At 40.9% G+C, this 21,639-nt stretch overlaps 3 protein-coding genes across 3 annotated transcripts; 1 reads left to right on the top strand and 2 right to left on the bottom strand.

Moving 5' to 3' along the window:
- Positions 1–112: 112 nt before the first annotated feature.
- LOC306784668 (OCIA domain-containing protein 1) lies at positions 113–2,904 on the bottom strand. The gene is made up of 8 exons (XM_079278737.1): positions 2,751–2,904; positions 2,432–2,516; positions 2,260–2,313; positions 2,116–2,163; positions 1,546–1,675; positions 1,280–1,452; positions 631–780; positions 113–515 (listed from the first exon to the last, which is right to left on the bottom strand). The coding sequence occupies exons 1-8, from the start codon at positions 2,802–2,804 to the stop codon at positions 478–480; spliced, it is 732 nt and encodes a 243-aa protein (XP_079134863.1). The 5' UTR covers positions 2,805–2,904; the 3' UTR covers positions 113–477.
- A 2,587-nt stretch (positions 2,905–5,491) lies between these two features.
- LOC306784579 (sodium-dependent phosphate transport protein 2B-like) lies at positions 5,492–15,492 on the top strand (the record flags this gene model as incomplete). The annotated part of the gene is made up of 13 exons (XM_079278611.1): positions 5,492–5,515; positions 6,435–6,498; positions 6,576–6,686; positions 9,783–9,911; positions 10,111–10,254; positions 10,374–10,485; positions 11,721–11,913; positions 13,205–13,300; positions 13,391–13,511; positions 13,863–14,030; positions 14,120–14,236; positions 14,459–14,583; positions 14,944–15,492. The coding sequence occupies 13 exons, from the start codon at positions 5,492–5,494 to the stop codon at positions 15,490–15,492; spliced, it is 1,953 nt and encodes a 650-aa protein (XP_079134737.1).
- A 3,426-nt stretch (positions 15,493–18,918) lies between these two features.
- On the bottom strand, positions 18,919–20,530 carry bglapl (bone gamma-carboxyglutamate (gla) protein, like). The gene is made up of 4 exons (XM_079278739.1): positions 20,397–20,530; positions 19,931–20,278; positions 19,706–19,802; positions 18,919–19,557 (listed from the first exon to the last, which is right to left on the bottom strand). The coding sequence occupies exons 1-4, from the start codon at positions 20,455–20,457 to the stop codon at positions 19,455–19,457; spliced, it is 609 nt and encodes a 202-aa protein (XP_079134865.1). The 5' UTR covers positions 20,458–20,530; the 3' UTR covers positions 18,919–19,454.
- Between the last annotated feature and the right edge of the window lie 1,109 nt (positions 20,531–21,639).

Genomic DNA, 21,639 nt, shown 5'->3' with positions numbered 1-21,639 from the left:
TTATTTAAAGACCCCCCCAGACATGAATTAAAACATACAAATACTGTCCGTTTCTCTCACGAAAAATAAATCAAAGACCTTGTCAACAGGTCTTAAATTTACATCTCCCACGTTGAAAAATCCCCTGTGTATGTAATTAGTTTTCTGTTCATACACTATAAAAGTAAATAACACCCAAGCAGCAATCTTACAAGCATTGAAGCTCAAAATGTGGCTTGTTTTTCCTTTTGGTACAATCTTGTGTTAGAAGATGGACAAAGATACACAATACATTCTGATCAAAATCAAAGCACAGAGAGAGAAACTGTTTTAATCCTCATGTAATTGGGTTTAATTGACTCTTTTGCAAACACATATATCACAGACTCATACAACTTCATGACTCTTGAGTCCCACTGGAGAACAACGGCCACTGGGCTGCCTGCTGTACTGCTGGATGCCAGTGTACAGACCTGCATGATCATTTCAAAGAGGCACTCAGTCCTCCCAGGAGTCTCCATAGGCGTTTTTCTTCACTGTAACACCAGAGAGAGAGAAAGCAGGAAGAGTGTAGTCACTGAAGACGTCGGCTGTACTTGATTGTTAACCCCTCGACATTGTGTTTCACACATCACTGCAGGTGAAGCTTACCGTCTTGCCTGTATCTCCCTGGCTCCTTCTCGGGCGACGTTTTGAGCAGCGTCTCGGCCTTCTGAGTGAGCGTGACCTCGTAGTTCTCTCGGTTCTTGAGCCTCAGGTTCTCATAGAGGGTGGCCTTCTTCCTGGGCTCCTCGTCGTCCACTGAAGGTGGTGGGGACAGAGACAGTTATCTGGGGAACTTCACAGAAAAGTTACTTACTAGCGGTGGGACGCACATTTCATAATAGGGCAGATTTGGTCAAAAGGTAAAGCACTAGAATGAGCAGAAGGCGCAGAAGGAGCACTTTCGGCTCATTTTGTCTTTGCATGCATCATAATTGTTAGATGTTTGATTTCAGTAAGTAAAAAAAAAAATTTGAATCATATATAGTTATAAATGTATATACAAATCTCAATATCAGCATTGTTCAGTATGAGTTGAAAATATTGGATATTGGTCAACTGAAAACACCCAAAAATATATTGGGGAATTGCTCCATCTTTGCTCCACTGTTTGCCATATGAACGCTTTATAACTAGCGGAAGTTGTTGTCAATTGTAGGTTCACACCGAGGTGGGCTTTTGTGTATGTGTATGTGCACAACAGTTGGTCACCATCCCATCGTATTTGAAGGCCATACACAGTCGCTGTCTGCGGTACCTGTAGCGTTGAAGTCATCTGCTTTGCCCATTAGCACAGGTGACTCTGTGTTGTAGTCGTATTCATTATCTCTGGTGTTGGGGGGCGTCTGGCTGAGCTCGTCTGCTTGCTGGAACATGGTGTCAAATGTCAGGTTGTCTGGATCACTCATCTCTGACTGAGGACCCTTGGAACTGGGGGGGGGGGGGGCAGAAATAACTGTTAGGGCATAGTCATTGGATGAAAACAAACAAATCGGACCACAATCAAGTATGTGTGGTACTCACGGTGGTGGAGGCAGTCCTGTCCTCTGTCTGAGGGCGTCTCCCAGAGGAGAGTGCTCCAACCTCTTGAACTTCTCCTGGCACGTCTTCATGTACGACATTTTCCCCGCCAGGTAGCCACAGAAGCCAGCGACTGGAGAGACAAACGTACTCAAAGATATCAATACGTCAATACAACAGCATTGACCCATTTTCATACCATATTTAATTTCAGCTAGGGGCAATTGATATCACTGAGAAAAATAGTTAGTGATGTGAATACGATACTGTAGCTAAACTGTTAAAATAAGTTCGGAGAAATTTGCATCACTTAACCGTAATGCAGCCTTTATAGGATGTCTATTGTCATCAATTTATCACTAATGATAACAAACACTCTGCTTCACACAGCTGCCAGTTTATTAGGTACACACACGTAAAACTAATGCAGTCGAATACTGTTTTCTGTTTTTAGAGGCTGTAGTTTGTTGTGTTGTGTAACGTTGTATACTAGTGAGTGGTGTTTATATTTATATTTATTTAGTGCAACCGTGTGTGTGTGTCACCACCCGGCTTTGACATTCCCCAACTTACAGGCCACTTTGGGTAGAGATCCAAACCTTGGAGATGCAGCCAGAGTCCCTGCAAATAAACAGACCAGGGTTTATTTAAAGTACACGGTGTGTTTATGACATGTGGCTGCTTCCTCTACAACATGCATAGTATTACTATTATTACCTTTGGCAACCAGGGCTTGAGTGATAGCCACGCCCACCAAAGAGAAGGGCACCGCTGTGAAGAAAGCACGCTGGTGTCAAACTCATTATCAACGGTCCCATCTTTTAGCTGTGCTTTTCAACACAACATATTAATACATCTTCCGACCCGTGTGTGAAAGACAGACACTTACACCTGTACCAAAAGCTCTCCTGGTTGCACTCTCTGAACACCCTCTTCTCTTCTTCCGTGGGGACGTACTCCACGCCCACTGGCGACTGCAGATACACACACGCACGCACGCACACGCACGCACGCACACACACACACAGACCAGCGTTTACTTTAATTAAATTAGCTAATTAGCACTATACTCTGTTGCAAGCCACGCAGACAGTCCCACTAATGCGATTTCTAACGGAAGGCAACAAAACTAACCGCAGTTCATCCAAAGTTGATGCTAGCCAGCTAACACGTTAGCATCCTTAAATCGTGTTTATCGGCGTGTTTACCTGTGCTCCCATGTGCTGCCGCTCCTCTGTGAAGCCCGTGGTGGCGGAGGACATGTTGACTATGTTGGTGCTAATTTAAGCTTTCAAAGCACGTGAAGAAACAATATGTAAGCCACTCGGCGACCTGACTTATTCAGTTTGGTACAATGTCATTGCTCCATAACCCGGAAGTTAAAGATTCCATTCGTGGGTTTAACAGAGGTGTTGTTGTAACAATACTTTGGGCAAATTATGTTTAAATAATCACAGATAAGGGGTACGATAAGTGTACGAAATCCCAAAAGAGTACATTAGTCCAGATTAAAACTGGGACTTCTATTTTGAAAGCTCAGGTGAAGGTATTAAAATGTCGACCTCCGCCCTCTAGTGGTTGTCAAAATAATTGTATACTAATGTAATAATTTGACTTTTTGGTGTATAAATCGCAGTAGCATAAGTCGCTGTAGCATAGCACATACGTATGTATTACATTGCATTACATAACTTATATCACTACATGATGATTCCTTATAAGGTATTATTTTATAGTGATGTAAATTATATTAAATAAAAATACCTTATTACTGCGGTATTATTATTGTGTTTTCATATTATGATATATGCTAAATCATGACAGTGTTATTTTCAAGTTGTATGATGAATTTCATGGAATTGTTATCGTATTTTACATAAACTGCACATATTATATACAACACATTATACTTGTATACATCTTTATTTATATTGTATTTTATATTCACTCTTCCACCTATATACCTATACTGATATATAAATCACACATCATGGTTGCTAGAGTGGCACGACTTGACTTTTATAAAATTATTTACACAATTCACCGATACATATATAATCTATGGTATTGTAATGTATTTATTGGCGATTTGATGCCATCACACTCACTTTCTTTTATTAAATAAATAAATAAGTAAGTAAATAATTGTATTAAATATCAATGTTCTTACCTCATATCTTGTCGGTGTGCTGCTGTAATGTGAGATTTACTTTACATTGGTTGTGTGTCCATGTTTTGAGGCAGAAATACATTAATATAGGTTATTTGTATCTTATCTTAATGTCAAGAAGTTTCCAGTAAGAATAGAATGGTACAATGTTGTAATGGCATTGTCCGGTGCCTAGGAGATGCTGTTGCACTTGCACACTGTATGACAAAGAAGTCTTTGATTTTTCTCTTATATGTGGTTGCGTAATGAACAAAAAATATGTTTGATGCTGGTACTGAAAACTTGATGAAGCTAGAGTTCATATCGTCGAGCGATGGAGGACAATATTGAAAGGAAGAGACAGGGGAGGAGAAGAGTGGCTAAATCACAATCAATTGGCAAACATTTATTGATAAATCTAAAAATAGAGATTCATTTTTTCCTTTGTTCTCCCAGTTATCATCCATTCGGTTTTACTGTGGCAACATGAGATATCAGGAAGGGCCAGGCCAAAATTCCTTTGTGTGTTATCTGTTTCTGGTGTGTGTGACGGAAGAGGGTGTTATGGACACACCAGAGTGGCAGGGCATGTTGGCCGGTCACAGCAGCACTTGGGGAGCAGTTTTGTCCATCACCGATTAAATGGTTCCTCGGCTGCATTGGGCCACCGAGGGGCACCTGTGACGATCAACTGGGTCATTGTGGGGTCACTTGAGCTACCCACATGGGCCACTCAATACGCCTTTAATGCAAGGCTGCATCACACTGAATTTGTTGTGGCTATGTACCTAATATACTGGCAACTATATAGTAAGGCATAAATCAAGCATGGAGGTGTTTCATTCGGACATGCCCCCTTGATTAATAATGTTCAAGAAAGGACACTTGTGTACCACAGAGAAAGACGGATAGAAGCTGTCAAAGATGACGTCCTCACCTAATGTTGTCGAGTCACAACTTCCATGGAAATTCAATGGATCATTGAGGCCTATAGCTGACTTTCCGTCCTCTGAGTTCTCCCAGCCACCATTAACAGTTGTATAGACCTAAACATGGATCATTGATATGTTGAAGTATTGAACAGTGGGTAGCTGTATTAACAGAATCAATAGATTCCTCCAAAAAAAAAAAATCGCATTGTGTGCTAAAAATAGACCATAGCCACATACGCAAACTCTGTAGGGCACGGTGCCCCCCCGACCCAACACCCATGTGGTCTATCTGCTATCTGTTATCTGTTAGTGGGATAAACCGTGACCAGGGGAGCCGTCATCTCTGCCACTCCTCTCCCAATGGTCCACCGGCCGGAGCTATCATCAATCTGAGGGCGGTAGATTATTTCTTTTTTTAAAGGCAATGCAGGATTTATTTGTTTTAAAATGGACACATTTACAAAACAAACGAGCAGACAACAGAACCATATGAGAATCTTAGGCGTAAAACCGCCGAGGTGTTTCGGTAAGTTATACAGGTTAGTAACAGCAGGTGCAGGTGCAGGTGTCGGTGCATTTGATAGACACCACCACGTCAAAACTTATCAGCTACCATGTGAGTTGGATTCCAACACATCTCACAAGAGAGATTACAACAGTAAGAATAGTCGAGGTTTGTAAGGCGTGCTTATCTATGAGACGGAAGTGTCCGGAATGTGTACGGAAAGGTACACATCACACTGTCCTCTGCCCTAAGCGGACCCCTGTCCCCGCCCCCACTCCCTCACCTCAACCTTTCATTCCACCTGTGTGGAGGAAAATCATTTCTAACCCTGAAGCCCAGGTGAGCTCAGTACACACAGGGAGCATGGACTCTCTCCGCCTGCCACAGGTGAGGACAAGCATTCTATTCTACTCTCTGTTTGCTTTATTGCTGCTGTCACCTGGAAACTGGATGTGACATGAATTTTGTATTATTATATTCTAATAATTATTATATGCCCGAAGGGCATAAACACTAAATTGTATTACTGCTATCCTTACAATTATGATTAATACTGGAATAATGCACGTACAAATATACCAATTACATTTTTTTTTACCACACTGCACTAACATAATGGTAATATGTGTACATGATGCTATTAGCTGTGTTGTTACTGTTATGATAGTAACATATTTTAATACTATTATGTTAACGAACAAAAGGTATCTTAGGGTTTATGATGTAAGTCATATTATTCAATTAAAAACTCTTACATTTATATGTCAGAGAATTGTATCAATCGTAATGAATACGTTCAAATAAACTGATTTAACATCTCAGTCCAAAAGTAACACTTATTTAAAATATCAATTTAGCTGGCAGCTTTCTTTTTGTGTCATGCTGCTGCGAATGGAATTTTACTGCAGCTAGACCATGTGACGATAAGATCAATACCCTGGCATGTGAGGGGGCAGTGTGTATTAGTGTGTGTCTGAGTGTGTGTGTGTGTGTGTGGTATTTTTGAACCAGATGCCCCAGTAGTCAAACTGTAATTTTAAATGTAATGACATAATATGATGCCAACCACCAGTATGATGTATGTGGCAAACGTTCAGGTTGACATATTTGATTTGACTGCAATCTCATTACAACGTGTTCCTATCAGCACTGACACATCATGCCAAGAGGCTTTTACTTGCGTATAGTTCCTGAGAACCATCTGTGCCTCTTAGACAGTGACAAATAAAATGTAAGAAGCATCTTCAACAATAAATATCATTTTGGAATTAAACCCTGTTATAATGTTTTCTTTTTTCCCCCCTAGCCAACGGTTGCTCAAAACAATGGCAACGAGGACCACAATGAGAGACGTGGAAGCAAGAGGAAAGGTATTTTTCATATTGTATTAAAATGCAGCAGTTACATGTAGTGCACATAGTTTATTCAGGCTTCTTGTTTGTCCCAGAGGTCAAAGCGAGCCCTGCACATTCCACCGTGGCTTTGATTGAGGAGGAGCCGGAGGACGCAGACCCGTGGGACCTGCCAGAGCTGAATGATACTAGTGTCCCATGGACAGGTGAGGACTTGTAATGTCCAGTGGTGTATAAAGTACCCAAAAGCCATACTTGAGTAAAAGTAAAGATACCTCACTGGAAAATGACTCCAGTAAAAGTCACCTATTAGAATACTACTTGAGTAAAAGTCTTAAAGTATCTGATATTTATTGTACTTAAGTATCAAAAGTAATTTTCTGATATTAAATGTACTTAAGTATTGAAAGTAAAAGTACAAGTAAATGCTGTTAATAAAAAAGTAAAGGGTCAGAATTTTGAGAATGATGAAGTTTATTCTTTTAAGTGCTGTGGCCACCATGACCAAGGACATGGAGCTGTGTTGACAATAATTGGGTCGACTGTGATCCATTCAGGAGCAACAATGTTCAACATAATATATTGTACATAAGTCTACTTTTGCATCTACTATGAACTTATCATCATAATTCTCCGAAAAGCAATATGACACTATGAAGGAGTTGTAACAGTGCGTTTATAAGTATGCTCATTAGACTAGAGGATGTAGAGGGCAAATGCATAATATTATGTTCAGCAAAACATATCCACTTGATGCATCAGGTCAGTGTTTAGAGAAAGGACACCTGCCTTGTAAACTCCTATGGGCCTGATTTGAACACAATCAGCAAAGGTTTTGCTCAAGCTGAATCTGCAATTGGGCGACTGCTACCATCATAACTCCATCTGATCATCCACAACATGACTCAAATATCAAAACATGATCAATACTAAAGCAGCACCGAAAGTAACAACCCAGTCATTACTTGAAACTGAAAAATGTCCTGTTCACCTTCAGAAGACAATTCTAGAATGTAAAGAAGTTACATTGTATTAGAATGTAAAGAAGTTACATTGTATTAGAATGTAAAGAAGTTACATTGTATTAGAATGTAAAGAAGTTACATTGTATTAGAATGTAACTTCTTTACATTCGATTAGAATGTAAAGAAGCTGCAGTGTATAGAATCATTCTATTGAATTTATTCCTTTTTTAAATGTTTTAGACGAGTCACTAATCACTTTAAAAGAGTGATTATAGCTGATTTAACTTACAGACATGAGATTGATCTTCTCATGTCGTTCTTTATACAATGATATAAATTCATCCCTGTTTTATTGATATCTTATGAAAAGTTACTCCTCATTTTTTGTGTGTTTTTCCTGCAAAAGTCCAGCAACATGAGTCTGTTTTGGCTTGTTACACGCATACTGTCTTTTCAAAATAAACTTACATCTTCACAGGAAACAACTAAGGTTGAGGCGATGAAACTACTTAGTTAGGTTTAGGAAAAGATCGTGGTTTGCGTTAAAATATCTACGGAAGTGGCGTTGCTTAAGTACGGAAGTCACGTCACAAATAAATCAACATTGGCTTCTCGTTTCACACACGGCACAAACTGCGGCCTCCTGGAGGAAACACCAGTGTGTGTTTGACCCATCCACCTCTCCTCATCCCACCCGTCCTGTGTGGAATTCTACTCATGTAGTCGCTCGCTAGCTTATAGCATGTAGCATCCTGGCATCACTGGGAATCAAAACACCGCGGCTTTGAGAGCACTTGTTTGCAATTGCGCATAAACGTGATTAACCAATGATTTAACTTGCTGCTCGGACCACTGATTCACCAAACCTGCTTGCTTGCAGTCTGTGTTCCACCACAGTCCCCGACGCTGCTCTCATGATTCATTTTGTTTCTAAAGATAGATTTGATTTTGTAGTGAGTAACGAAGGTTTCAGGGGAAATGTATCGGAGTAAAAGTATCAGTTTTCTTTGCAAAATGTAGTGAAGTAAAAGTAAAAGTCAACAGAAATATGAATAGTAAAGTAAAGTACAGATATCCAAAAAAAACGACTTAAGTACAGTAACGAAGTATTTCTACTTCGTTACTATATACCACTGGTAATGCCACATTATTATTAACACGTGTTGTCTTATCCTTGTACTTTTAAAGGAACATGTGTGTCCTGATTAGATATACATGGTCAGTAAGTAATACATTTACATGCCCACTATTGGGTTCCACGCAGAGCCTAGAGCAGAAGTGATAAAGGGTCCCACATATCTTTGTTACAACACCTCGAGAGCTATTAAGTACAAATAATTAAGCGCACAGCTATACATCACATGTTTATAAAGTCACAGTATATGTAACTCTCTCTTACAGTACGATAAAAAGTATTCACCCCCCCTCGAAGTTTTTATGTTTTAGCATCCAACAACATCAAATCGAGATAGAATCAAAGGCTTTTTTGCCTATTCTTTGTCGATATCGGCCTTCTGCCTTCTCTCCAATCGAACTACTATGCATTAAAGAAAATACTTCCGCCATCAAACTGCTCACAACACGGTCTGTGGATGATCTTTGAGTAATCTGGTTATGATTTCTGGAAAGAGACATCGCCGTTGAGTTTTTCAAATGTACTTTTCTTGCCGGGTGCCATATAGTGCCATTATATTGGAGAGAAGGCAGACATCTCTACAGGCGATATTTCCAACACTCTGCAACTCACACCAGAACAATCAAGACTGATAAGTAGCACTACATGTGCATGTTCAGCATCGTCAAAAAAGTCACATCTTATCTAATTTGATTCAAAACTTCCAACAGCGGTTAATACTTTTTCTAAGCCCTCCAGTTGGCTGAACTCCCAAGGCATCAATGCATCAATAGACTGACAATACATCACATCAGAGTTATTATCTGATTATTTAGAAAGCATAGAGGTAATACAAAGTAATGGATGTGATAAATACAGTAGCCAGACAGACAGCTGAGCCTGTGCCAAAACACTGTAGGCACTGATTGTTTCCAATGAAACTATGTGGGCTGTGCAATAGTGCAAAAACCACAGGTGTGATTGCTAATATTAATGAGGGCTGCTCTCCATTTAGCTTTAACAGTTCCATGGTCCTACTACGTTGCATGCTGGCTAACTGACATAGCCTATTGAGACACTTAACTGTAACAGAGCCAATGTTTATGGCAATAATCACACCTGTGTTTTTCCTGCTATATATATAAATGTCTGTCGTATAAAAAAAAGGCCCAAAAATGAGAATTTGGTTTAAAAATAATCGTGTTTTTTTGTCTCTGTCCCAGCTCTGGACACCAGAGGGAAGGTGTTGAGAGTGTTGGTGTCTGTGGGGAAGTTTATCCTGCTGCTGGGTTTCCTCTACATATTCATCTGCTCTCTCGACCTCCTCAGCTCAGCTTTCCAGCTCGTTGGAGGTAAAACACAGTAACGCTTGTCCGAAGCCACACGTGGGTGTGATGATGACCCATAAACTGGACCACAGAAGACATTTTCACTTGTCATAGTTGGAAAAGTAGTTTCTGATATGATGGCTTTGTTCCAGTCAAATAGCCCAGTGAGTCATACGAGCACATGCAAAAGCACATTTAAAAAATATTAACATGGTCTGCGCAGGTAAAGCAGCAGGCGACATCCTTAAGGACAACACGGTTCTGTCCAACCCCCTGGCCGGTCTGGTTATTGGTGTTCTGGTCACCCTGCTGGTTCAGAGCTCGTCCACTTCCTCCTCCATAGTTGTCAGCATGGTCTCCTCTGACTGTGAGTACGAGCCACACACACACACACACGCACATCCATGCACAGAATGCATGAATGATGATGATGTTGGAGGTGTGGAGTAGGACTGATGATGAAGGAGGCCCGTGTTGCTTTGACAGTGCTAACGGTCCCGCTGGCTATTCCTATCATCATGGGCACCAACATTGGCACCTCTGTCACCAACACACTCGTCGCCATGACGCAGGCGGGTGACCGCGCCATCTTTCGCAGGTAATTATTTTGTATTTGATGGATCGCTTCCTTTGACTCCCCTTTCTCTGCAGTTCAGATATCCCCCCAAAAAACATGGAGTTCTGCTGTGAACTTCAAGCCTGGTAAATTATTTTCATTGCTGTATCAGTCACCTCCAGCAACAGACGCATCAGAACAGCCCATGCAGTGAGAAAAGTGAAAACTTTAAGAGATTGTGTGATGTGCGGAAAGCTTCATTTCCAGCACACATGACAGAGAGAACAGGCGTTTTCTGTGATTGTAATGCACACAGTTTACTGAAAAAGTAAAAATGATAGATGCTCTGAGGAGAGGCGAGGAGGGGCTTCAGTTTAGAAGGCGTTACCATTCTTTCATTTCATGATGTTCATTTTTCCCAAACGGTCGAGTGGGTTGATTTAAAACAGCAGATGTCTCGTTCAGCCATTTTCAGCCAAGAAATCTCGTAAAAAAGTACAGTCTAGTTACCAGCTTAAACACATTAAGTGTTTAAAACAGTGGCGGCTGGTGGATTTGTTTTTGGGTCGGGCCATCCAATCAATTTCAGCAAATAGTAGAATTCAATGCAACAAAAAAAACGCATTTGTACTTTGCAGTTACATTGTTATCATTTATTCCAACACTGACATAATAAGGACATCTTAGTCATACAATTCAGTATATTAATATAAATAAATAAATATATATATATATATATATATATATATATATATATATATATATATATATATATATATATATATATATCATATAATAATAATATTCAGTGTAATATGATATATAAATACCATATAATCATAAATATACAATATAAATATCATGAATATATTATAATAAAATATAAATATTATATATAGTCTAATAGAACAAGTATATTTTAAGATGCCCCTATGAACCTTGTTTGTTGGAGAAACACCCAATCAGTGTGGTGAGGAAACCTGCATGTTTTATTTGTAAAGGAACTTTGCTCTTCTGAGTGGCAAACCTCTCAATGACCTTCTTATTGAAGTCAGGCATGTCTCTGACAAGTTCCTTCTCCATGGAGAGCATAGCCAGAGCATTAAAATAACAAAATCACCAAATGTGGAGATCACGATTGCTATATAAATCGTTTTACGCATCCTCTTACAAGATGACTTATTGCTGGACAGCAACAATATGTACGTAGCTCCCATTAGAAAGATCAAAGGTCATTCCACTTTACATTTATTTACCTCTTTTCACAATGTACACAGGGCTTTTGCAGGGGCCACAGTGCACGACTTCTTCAACTGGCTCTCTGTGCTGGTGCTGCTGCCTCTGGAAGTCGCCACTGGTTATTTGTACGTGGTCACCAAGCTCATCATCGACTCCTTCAAAATTGAGAGTGGAGAGCCCCCAGACCTGTTAAATGTGATCACTGATATCCTCACTGAGTCAATTATACAGGTAAAATGTCATTTCCGATGATTCCCTGTGCAAACTGCTATTATAATGTTGAAATTCAGCTTTCCAGACTGAATTTCATAAAGCTGTATTGAAGTTGTAAGGAGCCTCAGTGGTCAACATCTGGATACATCCCATCTTATGCCCAGATCAAACCTCTAACCTTTCACTTGCAGATCAAAGATGCAAGATATTATATTCAAGTTTTTTGCAAAAACTCAGAACAGCCCAGAAAATTGACATTATGCAGAAAAACTGCTTCATGCAACACTGTCTTTAATGCACATTTGACCCATCTGTAAAAACAACACTGTGATACCCATCTGAGCCATACATAGAAGAAAACTTTGCACTGGAGACAAAATTAAACGAATATCCAGCAAGTGCAAAAAACAGATCTTTAAGCTCAATGGATTCATCCCCAGTAGGTGTATGAAGTGAGCCCCTCTGGGTAGATTGGTATGTCTTTTAGCCACGTTAACGGTGTGCTTAATTGATTGTGTAACTGTCACACTCTTTGGTTCGTCCCTGACCTCAACTTCAACTGCAGTCTGGCTGATACAGAAGCCACTGTGCAATTTTTATTGTTGTGTATGGGGGCCACAGCTGAACTTCCACAGTAGCTTCTCCAAGTAGCTTTCTGTGTGTTGTTTTTACTCTTTTAAAGAAATGACCAGTGTATTAGAGAAATAAAATACCACTATTACTGACATTACTATCTATTAGGGGTGTAACGGTTCACAAAATTCACGGTTGGGTTCGGTACGATACAGTGGAGCCACGGTTCAGTACAGTAGAAAACTATAAATGCCAGAGAAATGTACTTGATTTTAAAATATATTTATTCATTACAACTAACATCATAAAGTTATTCTTTGACTTTGAACAATGATGGAACTATACCTGAGTGACCCATCTTCTGGGGTGTCTTCTCAGCAACACATAAGCATAAAAAACAAAAACTGCTCCTTAATGTTATGCAGTATTGTTACTTACATCTTGCTTACATCTTGTATTGTTACTTACATCTTGCTTACATCTTGTATTGTTACTTACATCTTGGTGCAAAAGAGATTTTTAATCTCAATGGGACTACCTGGTTAAAGGTTTAAGGTTTTAAAAAAAAAAGAAATCTTTTTTTTCTTCTTTTTTTTATTCAAACGTATTCGGTTCGTCATGCTTACCAAACCGTGAGCCTCGTACCGAACGGTTCAATACGAATACACGTATTGTTACACCCCTACTATCTATGTCATGGTTTTACATTTCCGCATCTTTTGTCCCTCCAACTTAGTTGGATAAGTCTGTCATTAGTGGGATTGCCACCGGAGACCCAGAAGCCAGGAACAAGAGCCTCATCAAGAAATGGTGCCAAACCTTCACCAACGCAGTAAGACCAAAGCCTGTCAGCGACATACCAAATGTCTCAAAACATGGAGAAGATTAGAATCTTTATTGTCAAACTGCGGCTGCGTTTCAGACCTTAATGAACGTCACAGTTCCTGGTCCCGAGAACTGCACGTCTCCGTCTCTCTGCTGGGTCGATGGCAACTACACCTTCACGCTGAAGAACATTTCTGAAACGTTCAATGTCCAGAAATGTAAAGCCAGTTTTCACAGTATTTATACTCTTTTTATTTTTGTCAATACAAATATCCTAATCTGTACATTAAGTAAATGTATGGTATTCTCACCATGGTAAACACGGCCTCAACTAAACAGCTTATACTGTTACATACATCATCCTTGCATTCATGGCCATTGTTTAGTCTCTTTCAGCTCAATATGTGTGTTTTTCAGGTTGTTGTGGAGTTCTTCTGCCCCCATTTGGCCAGAAAAAAACCCCCATATTTGTTCAGCTTAGAAATAAGAACGATAAAAGCCATCGCCTGCTTGTGTCCGCATTGAGTCATTTCTGCAGAACTTCCGTGTGTGTTTCTGTGTGTCCACAGGTAAGCATCTCTTTGTGGATGCCAGTCTGTCCGACCTGGCCGTGGGTCTGATCCTGCTGGCTCTTTCTCTGCTGGTGCTCTGCTCCTGCCTGATCCTGATCGTCAAGCTGCTCAACTCCATGCTGAAGGGACAGGTGGCCTCGGTCATCAAGAAGGTCCTCAACACTGGTGAGTAGCAAACTCCCGTGCAATGAATTCAAGGTGACTGCGTTGGCTCGTAAATGCATGAATGTTGCCGTGTCTGTTTGTGTGTGCAGATTTCCCTTTTCCATTTGGTTGGGTCACAGGCTACATTGCCATTTTAGTCGGAGCTGGAATGACTTTCATTGTACAAAGCAGTTCGGTTTTCACTTCTGCCATTACTCCACTTGTTGGTGAGGTCAATCATTCATTCATCCATCCATTCATTTCATTTTTTTAGTTGTTAAAAAAAAGCTATGTACCATTTTGCACTTGGAATTCCCATAAATAGACGATTTAGATTCTGCTTTCTTAATGTTTCTCTATCTTCTTATTCTCTCTGGTGATATTTTAGGCAGTACAACATTGTTCAGACACTGTCTGAACTTGTTTTCCCTTTCAAAAAACAACAATAGGTATTGGTGTCATCAGCATAGAAAGAGCCTACCCGTTGTCTCTGGGTTCAAATATTGGCACAACCACCACAGCCATCCTGGCAGCTATGGCTAGTCCTGGAGACACACTGGCTAATGCGCTACAGGTCAGTAATTCACAGAAGAGCGTGCACACGCGTAAAATGATCAGTACTAAACTTATTTCCTGATGATTTTAATTGAATGACTCAATTTATACTGAAGTAAATATACATTTTTTATTGGAAATTGTTGGACTCTTGGACAAGATTTACAGTTTTGTACATGTTTAGTTCTTTCCATGGAATGTCACAGACCTGTGAAGTAAACTGTGAACATTTATTTCATTAAATACAGTATATCAGTAGTATCATAGTAATAGAGTTAGACCGTCGTGAGACAGGTTAGCTTTACCCTGTATTTTTATTTTATAAGGAGAAAAATAATGACTGAAGCATATCAATAAAGTTTGTTGTTGTTGTTTCCAGATTGCCCTCGTGCACTTCCTGTTCAACATCTCTGGCATCCTTCTGTGGTATCCAATCCCCTTCACCCGCCTCCCGATCCGGCTGGCGAAAAGCCTGGGCAACATCACGGCCTCCTACCGCTGGTTTGCTGCTGTCTACATCATCTCCTTCTTCTTCGTTTTACCGCTCGTTGTCTTCAGCCTGTCGCTGGCTGGCTGGCAGGTGCTGGTGGGCGTGGGTGCACCTCTGGTGATCATGTTGATCATCATCCTGGTGATCAACATGCTGCAGAAACGGAAACCCGGGTGTCTGCCTGCAGCACTGAGATCCTGGGACTTCCTCCCTCTCTGGGCCCACTCCATGGCTCCCTGGGACAAAGTGGTCGGGGTATTTACCGCCAAATGCTGTTGCTGCTGCAAATGCTGCCAGGTTGCTGCTGACGACCAAGAACCAGGAGAGAAAGAATCTGTGGAAAAAAACAATAAATCACACACAGAGGTGTATGATAACCCTGCAATGAGTGCAGAGAAAGAGATGGAAAATGAGATTCAAAAAATGACCCGACTTTAAGATTTGAACTCCAACTCTCAACGTATAAGGAAAAGAAAAATAACATGCAGGAAGGTGTTGGTCTTGGTCACCTGCATGGTGTTCACGGAAGTCACCTTTAAAGGAAAGGGCTTGCAAAATACATTTTTTATTATTGTCCACAAATCCCACAATATGTTAGACCCAATCTCACGGACTTTGAGACGCTGAGATGTGTGTTCAGCCTGTCATATAAAATGTACACAGAAACATTAAGGATTAAAGATGAAAGAAAAACCCCACGTGAAATCAGAGGATATTTATTTATTTATTCATAAAATATTTTGACAAAAACAAGTAAATCGATGATTTGAAATGACCTCCTATCTTGTGAGGAAAGAGCCGAGAAGACGTTCAAATTAGGGAGTAAAAAATATCAAATAAATACCCACAATTGTACATAATAATTTTGACGTTGTCGTGGTAACGTGATATGTTGCAGCAAAGGGCTGTCACATGCTCTCACACTCAATCATTTACCAGGTGACGTCAGGACGTCCCTGAGGGTTCGGGGTTAAAGGCCTTAGTCCATCGCTCCAATACGCTCTGACTTTCCACACCTCAAGCATTAAGCCAGTTGGCTTCTGCTGAAGACGTAAATGTTAAAAATGGCTCATAAATATGTATAAATATTTATTTATTAAAGTCCTAATAATTAATTTACAGCAAATATTACTCAAACAGAAGTAAATAGTGCATTGGGGTTTGAGTTTGGTTGTTACGTTGACCTGCAAAAGGCTCGCCACAGACAACTGAGCTACTTGTATCCAAAGTGCACCAACTTCAACACGTTCTTTTGCCCTCAGCCAATAATAACCAGCCAAGTGTGACGTGGATCAGATGAACATTCCTCGAGATACACGAATAACACACAAAGATTCCTTGCTTCCTAGTTAGATATTGTTTATTTATTGTAACCGAGGTAAATGTTAAAATCAATCATGATATTGATTTTTTTTTCTCTGTGATATTGCCCAGACATTACTAATTAGCAAATGTAACCATGTTGACATTCAAAACTAAGAGAACATGAACATGATGCCCGTTAAACATCAGCATTGTGACGTCGAGCATGTTAGCACGCTAATGCATTTATCTCAAAGCACCACTGTGCCTCACAAAGCTGCAAGCATGGTTGTAATGTAGACTCTTAGCAGTGTTGGACAACAGAAGAGGTCCGTGTCATGGAGGAATAATCGGGGGGTTTGTGGACAATATGAAAAATAAATAGAATATTACCAGACTTATCGACAGTGTTTGACTTTCTAACTTTAGCTGGAATAGTCTAAATAAAGTGCCACTTTGAGAGCATAAAAGAATAAATCACTAAAAGAAATCTCCTGCAACCCACCTGTGGATTGCGACCCGGTCCTCAGGAATGACTGCAGCAGAGACAGTCAGTCAGGATCACATCTGCACTAAACCACAGGCTTGTTCAGGTGTAAAATATAATTCGTAATTGAGACGGATAATTGTGTTCAAGGAATATGTCGTTTGAAATTCGATGAATGTGCATCGAAGTGAATGTTGTTAACTTTTAATGTTCATGTTGAGTTGTATATTTTGTCTCCATAATGATGATTTAGAAATAAAAGATTCAAAATGATACCTGACTGAAAGATTGACGACAACCTTTTTCTCAGAAACCACTCGAGTCATCATTTAAATGTTCCCTCATTAGCCAACCTTATATTTAACCCTGTACCATGGATATGATAAGAGGCAATGTATTGCTCTCCTATCAGTATTTTCTGAAGATTTATCTGAGTAGAGCATGTTGGGAATGAAGAATTTTGATAAAAAAAAGTTGAGAGTGAGTTCAGAGTGACACACATGCTCCTTATCTCAAAGTGTCATAAACATTATTAACAGTATTAACAGAGTTGTGAATTTTCGTATCTGGGCACGAGCTGACTGCTATAGTGTCATGTCAGTAAACCTTATGCAAACGACATGAGATGGATTATAAATATGTCAATATCGAGGCCGCACAACTGTGCCAAAGCGCACGGACAACCACGAGACACTTCCCACATGGTCGACTGACTGAGTGAATATGTACATTTACTCAAGTACTGTACATTCTGAGGTCACGCCCAACAATATAAATTCAAATCGTGGTTTCCGGCCTCTTTAGTTTGAGACTAAAATAAGCAGGATCTTGTTGGGGCACCTTGTTTCAGATGTCTTTAAGTTTTCAGTCCATCAAGACATTTCTTCTCTCAACTTCAACTGTTCATGGACCAAAGAGGTAAAAGTGTACAATATTTAAGGCAGAACATTTTTTCTTCTTGTTTTTTTTCGTCTTCTCCCATTAATCATCTCTGGACCCTCAGATGTATCTTGCGACCCATTGAAGGGGGCCCGACCCTGATGTTGGGAACCACTGGACTAAGCTATCTAGGATTTTTGCTTACGACAGAGTATCTCTCTCTCTCTCTCGCTCTCAATGATAAAACAGTGGACCCACCCTCGGCGTCATGGCGTTTCATCCACGTGATGTGCTGTGATTGAGCAGAGGGCACATGTAATGATGAGGCGTACACACTGTTCATCTTATCATCGTTTCCCTTTATGCCTCTTGGCATGTAGGGCAGCAACAAAAGTCTTCCACTCCTCTTCTGTCCTGGGCGAGCCGCTGGATGGTGCCCCATGAGTGGTTTAGGCTCTTTTTGTTGAGGTTTAATCTTATCTGTTCCCGTAGTTGTTTTCATGCTTCGGCGTCTTCGAAGCGTAATATTTTTAAATCTCCAACATCTCGTTTGTACTGAAAGATTGAGGCTTTCGTTTGGTTTGTTTGGAGTTACTTCTTATCGGAATCACTTCTATTAACAAACAATCATGTAATTGTATGTTCCCATTTAACTTCATGCAATTTTCTGATTATTTCTTTCCAGTCGTGGATGCACCGACAAGATTTCTGATCCATAATTCTTTCACGAGTTTCAAAGGGGATATCTGTAAAATTGTGGGTAAATGCAGTGCGATTGGATTGATATAATATAATATTCTGTCAGCGTGTTTTCATGTATTCCAATTGAACACAAGATTAATTCCTGACCTTGTTTGACTGACCAACTCTGTCATCTAGTGGCAAATATGAGAAGAGCATGAATACTGAATGGAGCGGCATCACGTTGGCAGAAGATGAAGCCTCTTGTATCGTGCATGTTTATGTATGAAAGAGAATGTAACACTAATCCTCTGCAGAATATATCTTAGTCACAGCAGCTATAATCACCACTTCATATGAGCAATGGATTACATGACTACTTGTATGTGGAAGGGGTCATTCGTAGAGAGGAGCCTGAAGGTAATTATCACCAAAGTTCTGCAGTTCTTGTATAATGTCATTCCTTCCATCAGCTCCCATCAAAACATTGTATTCATTTAAGACAAGACAAACGATTCGACAAAAAAACAAAATAATTTATTATCTTCAAACCCAGAGGCAATTTGTGGTTACAGTCATTACAGATAACTGATGTGCATATACACACACTGTACACTACCACTACCATGATCAATACCACTACAACTACAGTACCTCATTACTGCATCCACTAGAACTACTACTTCTAGTTAAAGCACTAAAGCACAACATAAACAAACACCAATACATTAACATACATTATATCTTCACTTGTAGCAACATTCATTGCATTATACTACAGACGTAGAGAACAATTTACTCTTCTGTGGGCTACGACATACTTCACTTTCGCTTCCATGTGCCTCTCTCTGAAAGCCTGGAAGAGGCCTTTTCATACAGGACCATTAAAGCCGGTCACTTGTGCAACGGTTTGTGCCTTTAAAAACAAATCTCCATTTAGTTTTTTTGGGAGGGGGGGGTGGGGGGTTGTCTGCTCCTCATCTGGTATCAGGGGAGTTCCTGCACTGTTCTGTTTCAAAATGACAGAGAGGAGAGTTGTGGTGTCTTCATCTTAGAAGGGGACGGGTCCGTAGTAGGCGACGTATGCGGCGACGATGCCTGCAGTCTCGGCCATCTCGTCACAGCCAATGTTCAGCTCACACACCTCGCTCAGGCTGAAGGGCAGAGGAGGGAAACCAGGTCAGAAGGGCTGCAAGATCTCTTCGACTTCTGGGTTGTCTTTTTACACCCGACTAATATGTAAAATGATAATTTGACCTTAGGTAGGAACTTTGCAGCAAGGAATAGAGTAAATAACTGTACCTCTCCAGCTGCAGGGGGCTGAGGTATCCTTTTGTGGCAGATCTTCTTCTCCTCAGGAGAACAGCAGCCAGGTCTCTCGTCATGACCACCTGGGACACTGCGGGGACGAACGTCACAAAATCAAACTTTTTTGTCTTTTTTTCAAACAGATTTCTTGTTTTAACAAACTTTAAATAATTCTGAAACCATGCAATGATTCTTTCTGGAGACAAAAATGTTGCTCACCCTCGTCACTGGCTGACTCGGATGAAGATGAGGAGGATGAAGAAGAAGAGGAAGAATCGGAGGCGGAGTTCGACTCAGAGGAGGAGGACTCAGAGGAAGACGATTCAGAAGAAGAAGAGGAAGAGGAAGATGAGGAGGAGGAGGAAGACAAGTTGGAGCTGGAGTTGGAGTCAGATGCGGAAGAGTCGGAGGGAGAGGACGAATCAGACTCTGAGGAGGAGGAAGATGAGGAGGATGAATCGGGGGCGGCGGGTTCAGCAGTTTGAGCAGTTTCAGCAGGGTCAGCAGGGTCAGCACTGTCAGCTGGTGCAGCATCAGCAGGGTCCACGACAACCTCTGGCTCAACAGCTGGGGAATTACAGAAAATAACACTTTTATAAGCACATTGTAGGCACCTACACTATTCCAAATAACACAGAGGTCAATCTCAGGAATCACAGCAGTGATGGGACGAGTTTGTCCTTACCTCCCATGGACCAGCACACTGACAGAAGGGCACAGATGGAGAGGAGAGTCAGAGTCTTCATGATGCCTTGTAGTTAGTTTCACTCTGTAGAAAAGTCTCTTTCTTGATTGTGCGCCCTTCTTTCCTTCGATGGCTTGCTCTGTTTCTTTCCCCCAATTCGAGGTCAATATATACTGAAGTCCACCTCCTTTCTCAGACCAGAGACAGCCCACTTGTCATGAAAGCTCCCCTTAACACCCACGCAGCCCTGGCACAGAGTCCGAAAAAACCCGTTCACCCGCGCAGAAACTTACACGGCCACAAACATTCCTGGCGTTCCACTGTACGCACGGTGCATGTACTGTATGTAAACACGCATGTATTCATGTATGTAGACCTGACTTGACATTAAAGCCAATCCATGACAAACAGGGTGACATGAAGAAAGTTGGACTAACATCAGGGGATTCCCCTTCTCCACATGCACACATGCACACATGCAAATATACACACATATTTTACCTTTCATTCTAAAGAACTCCTACATGTCCCATAGATAAATTGAATTGGTGAATTGACATCCTGAAATAGTTTCTCCCGCTGGCTTTTCGGTATATTTTCTCCAACAAAATGCCAAATGTCAATCACTCCCTGAGGTCAAACTGAATCTGGTGTTTACCAATCCTGTAAATCCCCTTTTGAATTCCTTTCCAATCCTCGCCCCTCATCACTGGAGTATCAATAATGCAACACCGCCCCCTGAAAGTCTAAACCAGTTGTGTTACTGATCTCTATAAAATACCCTTCAGATGTGATTGGATTTTAATCAGGGAGACCCGTTGCAGGGTTGATTCTTCGCCATGAAGTCCGCCAGTCCTGCCATTGCTGTGATGTTGCTCCGCTCCAGTCCACCCCCACAAACCCCAAACTATAGCTTGAGCCGACCACAGGCTACTACTGTAATCGAGTGACACGGGACAGCAGTGAGCCTCGTTATGCGACAGAGCTTAATTAGAGTGTTGCAGAGTCCCACCAGAACCGCAGTCAGTCACTATTTACAGATCCATCTGGGCCTAGCTCCTGGCCAGACGCAGGCACGGCCACGGTTTACCAATGCCAACCAGTGGCCCAATACATGACCTCGCTTGATGTATTTCAGCAGATATACGGCTAAATATAAGCCGCACCCCATGTGTTGGGTGCACAGCATTATATATGCGGGTTTGGATGCAGCTTTCTGTTTGTGCGATACAGTTGAAGTGTG

This window comes from Melanostigma gelatinosum (genome assembly GCF_949748355.1).
Source record: "Melanostigma gelatinosum genome assembly, chromosome: 11".
In the NCBI taxonomy this organism is placed as follows: domain Eukaryota; kingdom Metazoa; phylum Chordata; class Actinopteri; order Perciformes; family Zoarcidae; genus Melanostigma; species Melanostigma gelatinosum.
This window is presented reverse-complemented; position numbering and strand designations above follow the sequence as displayed.

What these genes read in the sequence shown, in the direction of transcription:
- LOC306784668 (XM_079278737.1), bottom strand. Translation starts at nt 2,804, where the DNA reads ATGTCCTCCGCCACCACGGGCTTCACAGAGGAGCGGCAGCACATGGGA. An exon ending in ATCTCTACCCAAAGTGGCCT is followed by an intron (nt 1,676 to 2,115) that starts GTAAGTTGGGGA and finishes TTGTCTCTCCAG; the next exon opens with TCGCTGGCTTCTGTGGCTAC. An exon ending in AGATGACTTCAACGCTACAG is followed by an intron (nt 781 to 1,279) that starts GTACCGCAGACA and finishes CACCACCTTCAG; the next exon opens with TGGACGACGAGGAGCCCAGG.
- bglapl (XM_079278739.1), bottom strand. Translation starts at nt 20,457, where the DNA reads ATGAAGACTCTGACTCTCCTCTCCATCTGTGCCCTTCTGTCAGTGTGC. An exon ending in AGTGTGCTGGTCCATGGGAG is followed by an intron (nt 20,279 to 20,396) that starts GTAAGGACAAAC and finishes GTAATTCCCCAG; the next exon opens with CTGTTGAGCCAGAGGTTGTC. An exon ending in CGAGTCAGCCAGTGACGAGG is followed by an intron (nt 19,803 to 19,930) that starts GTGAGCAACATT and finishes TCGTCCCCGCAG; the next exon opens with TGTCCCAGGTGGTCATGACG.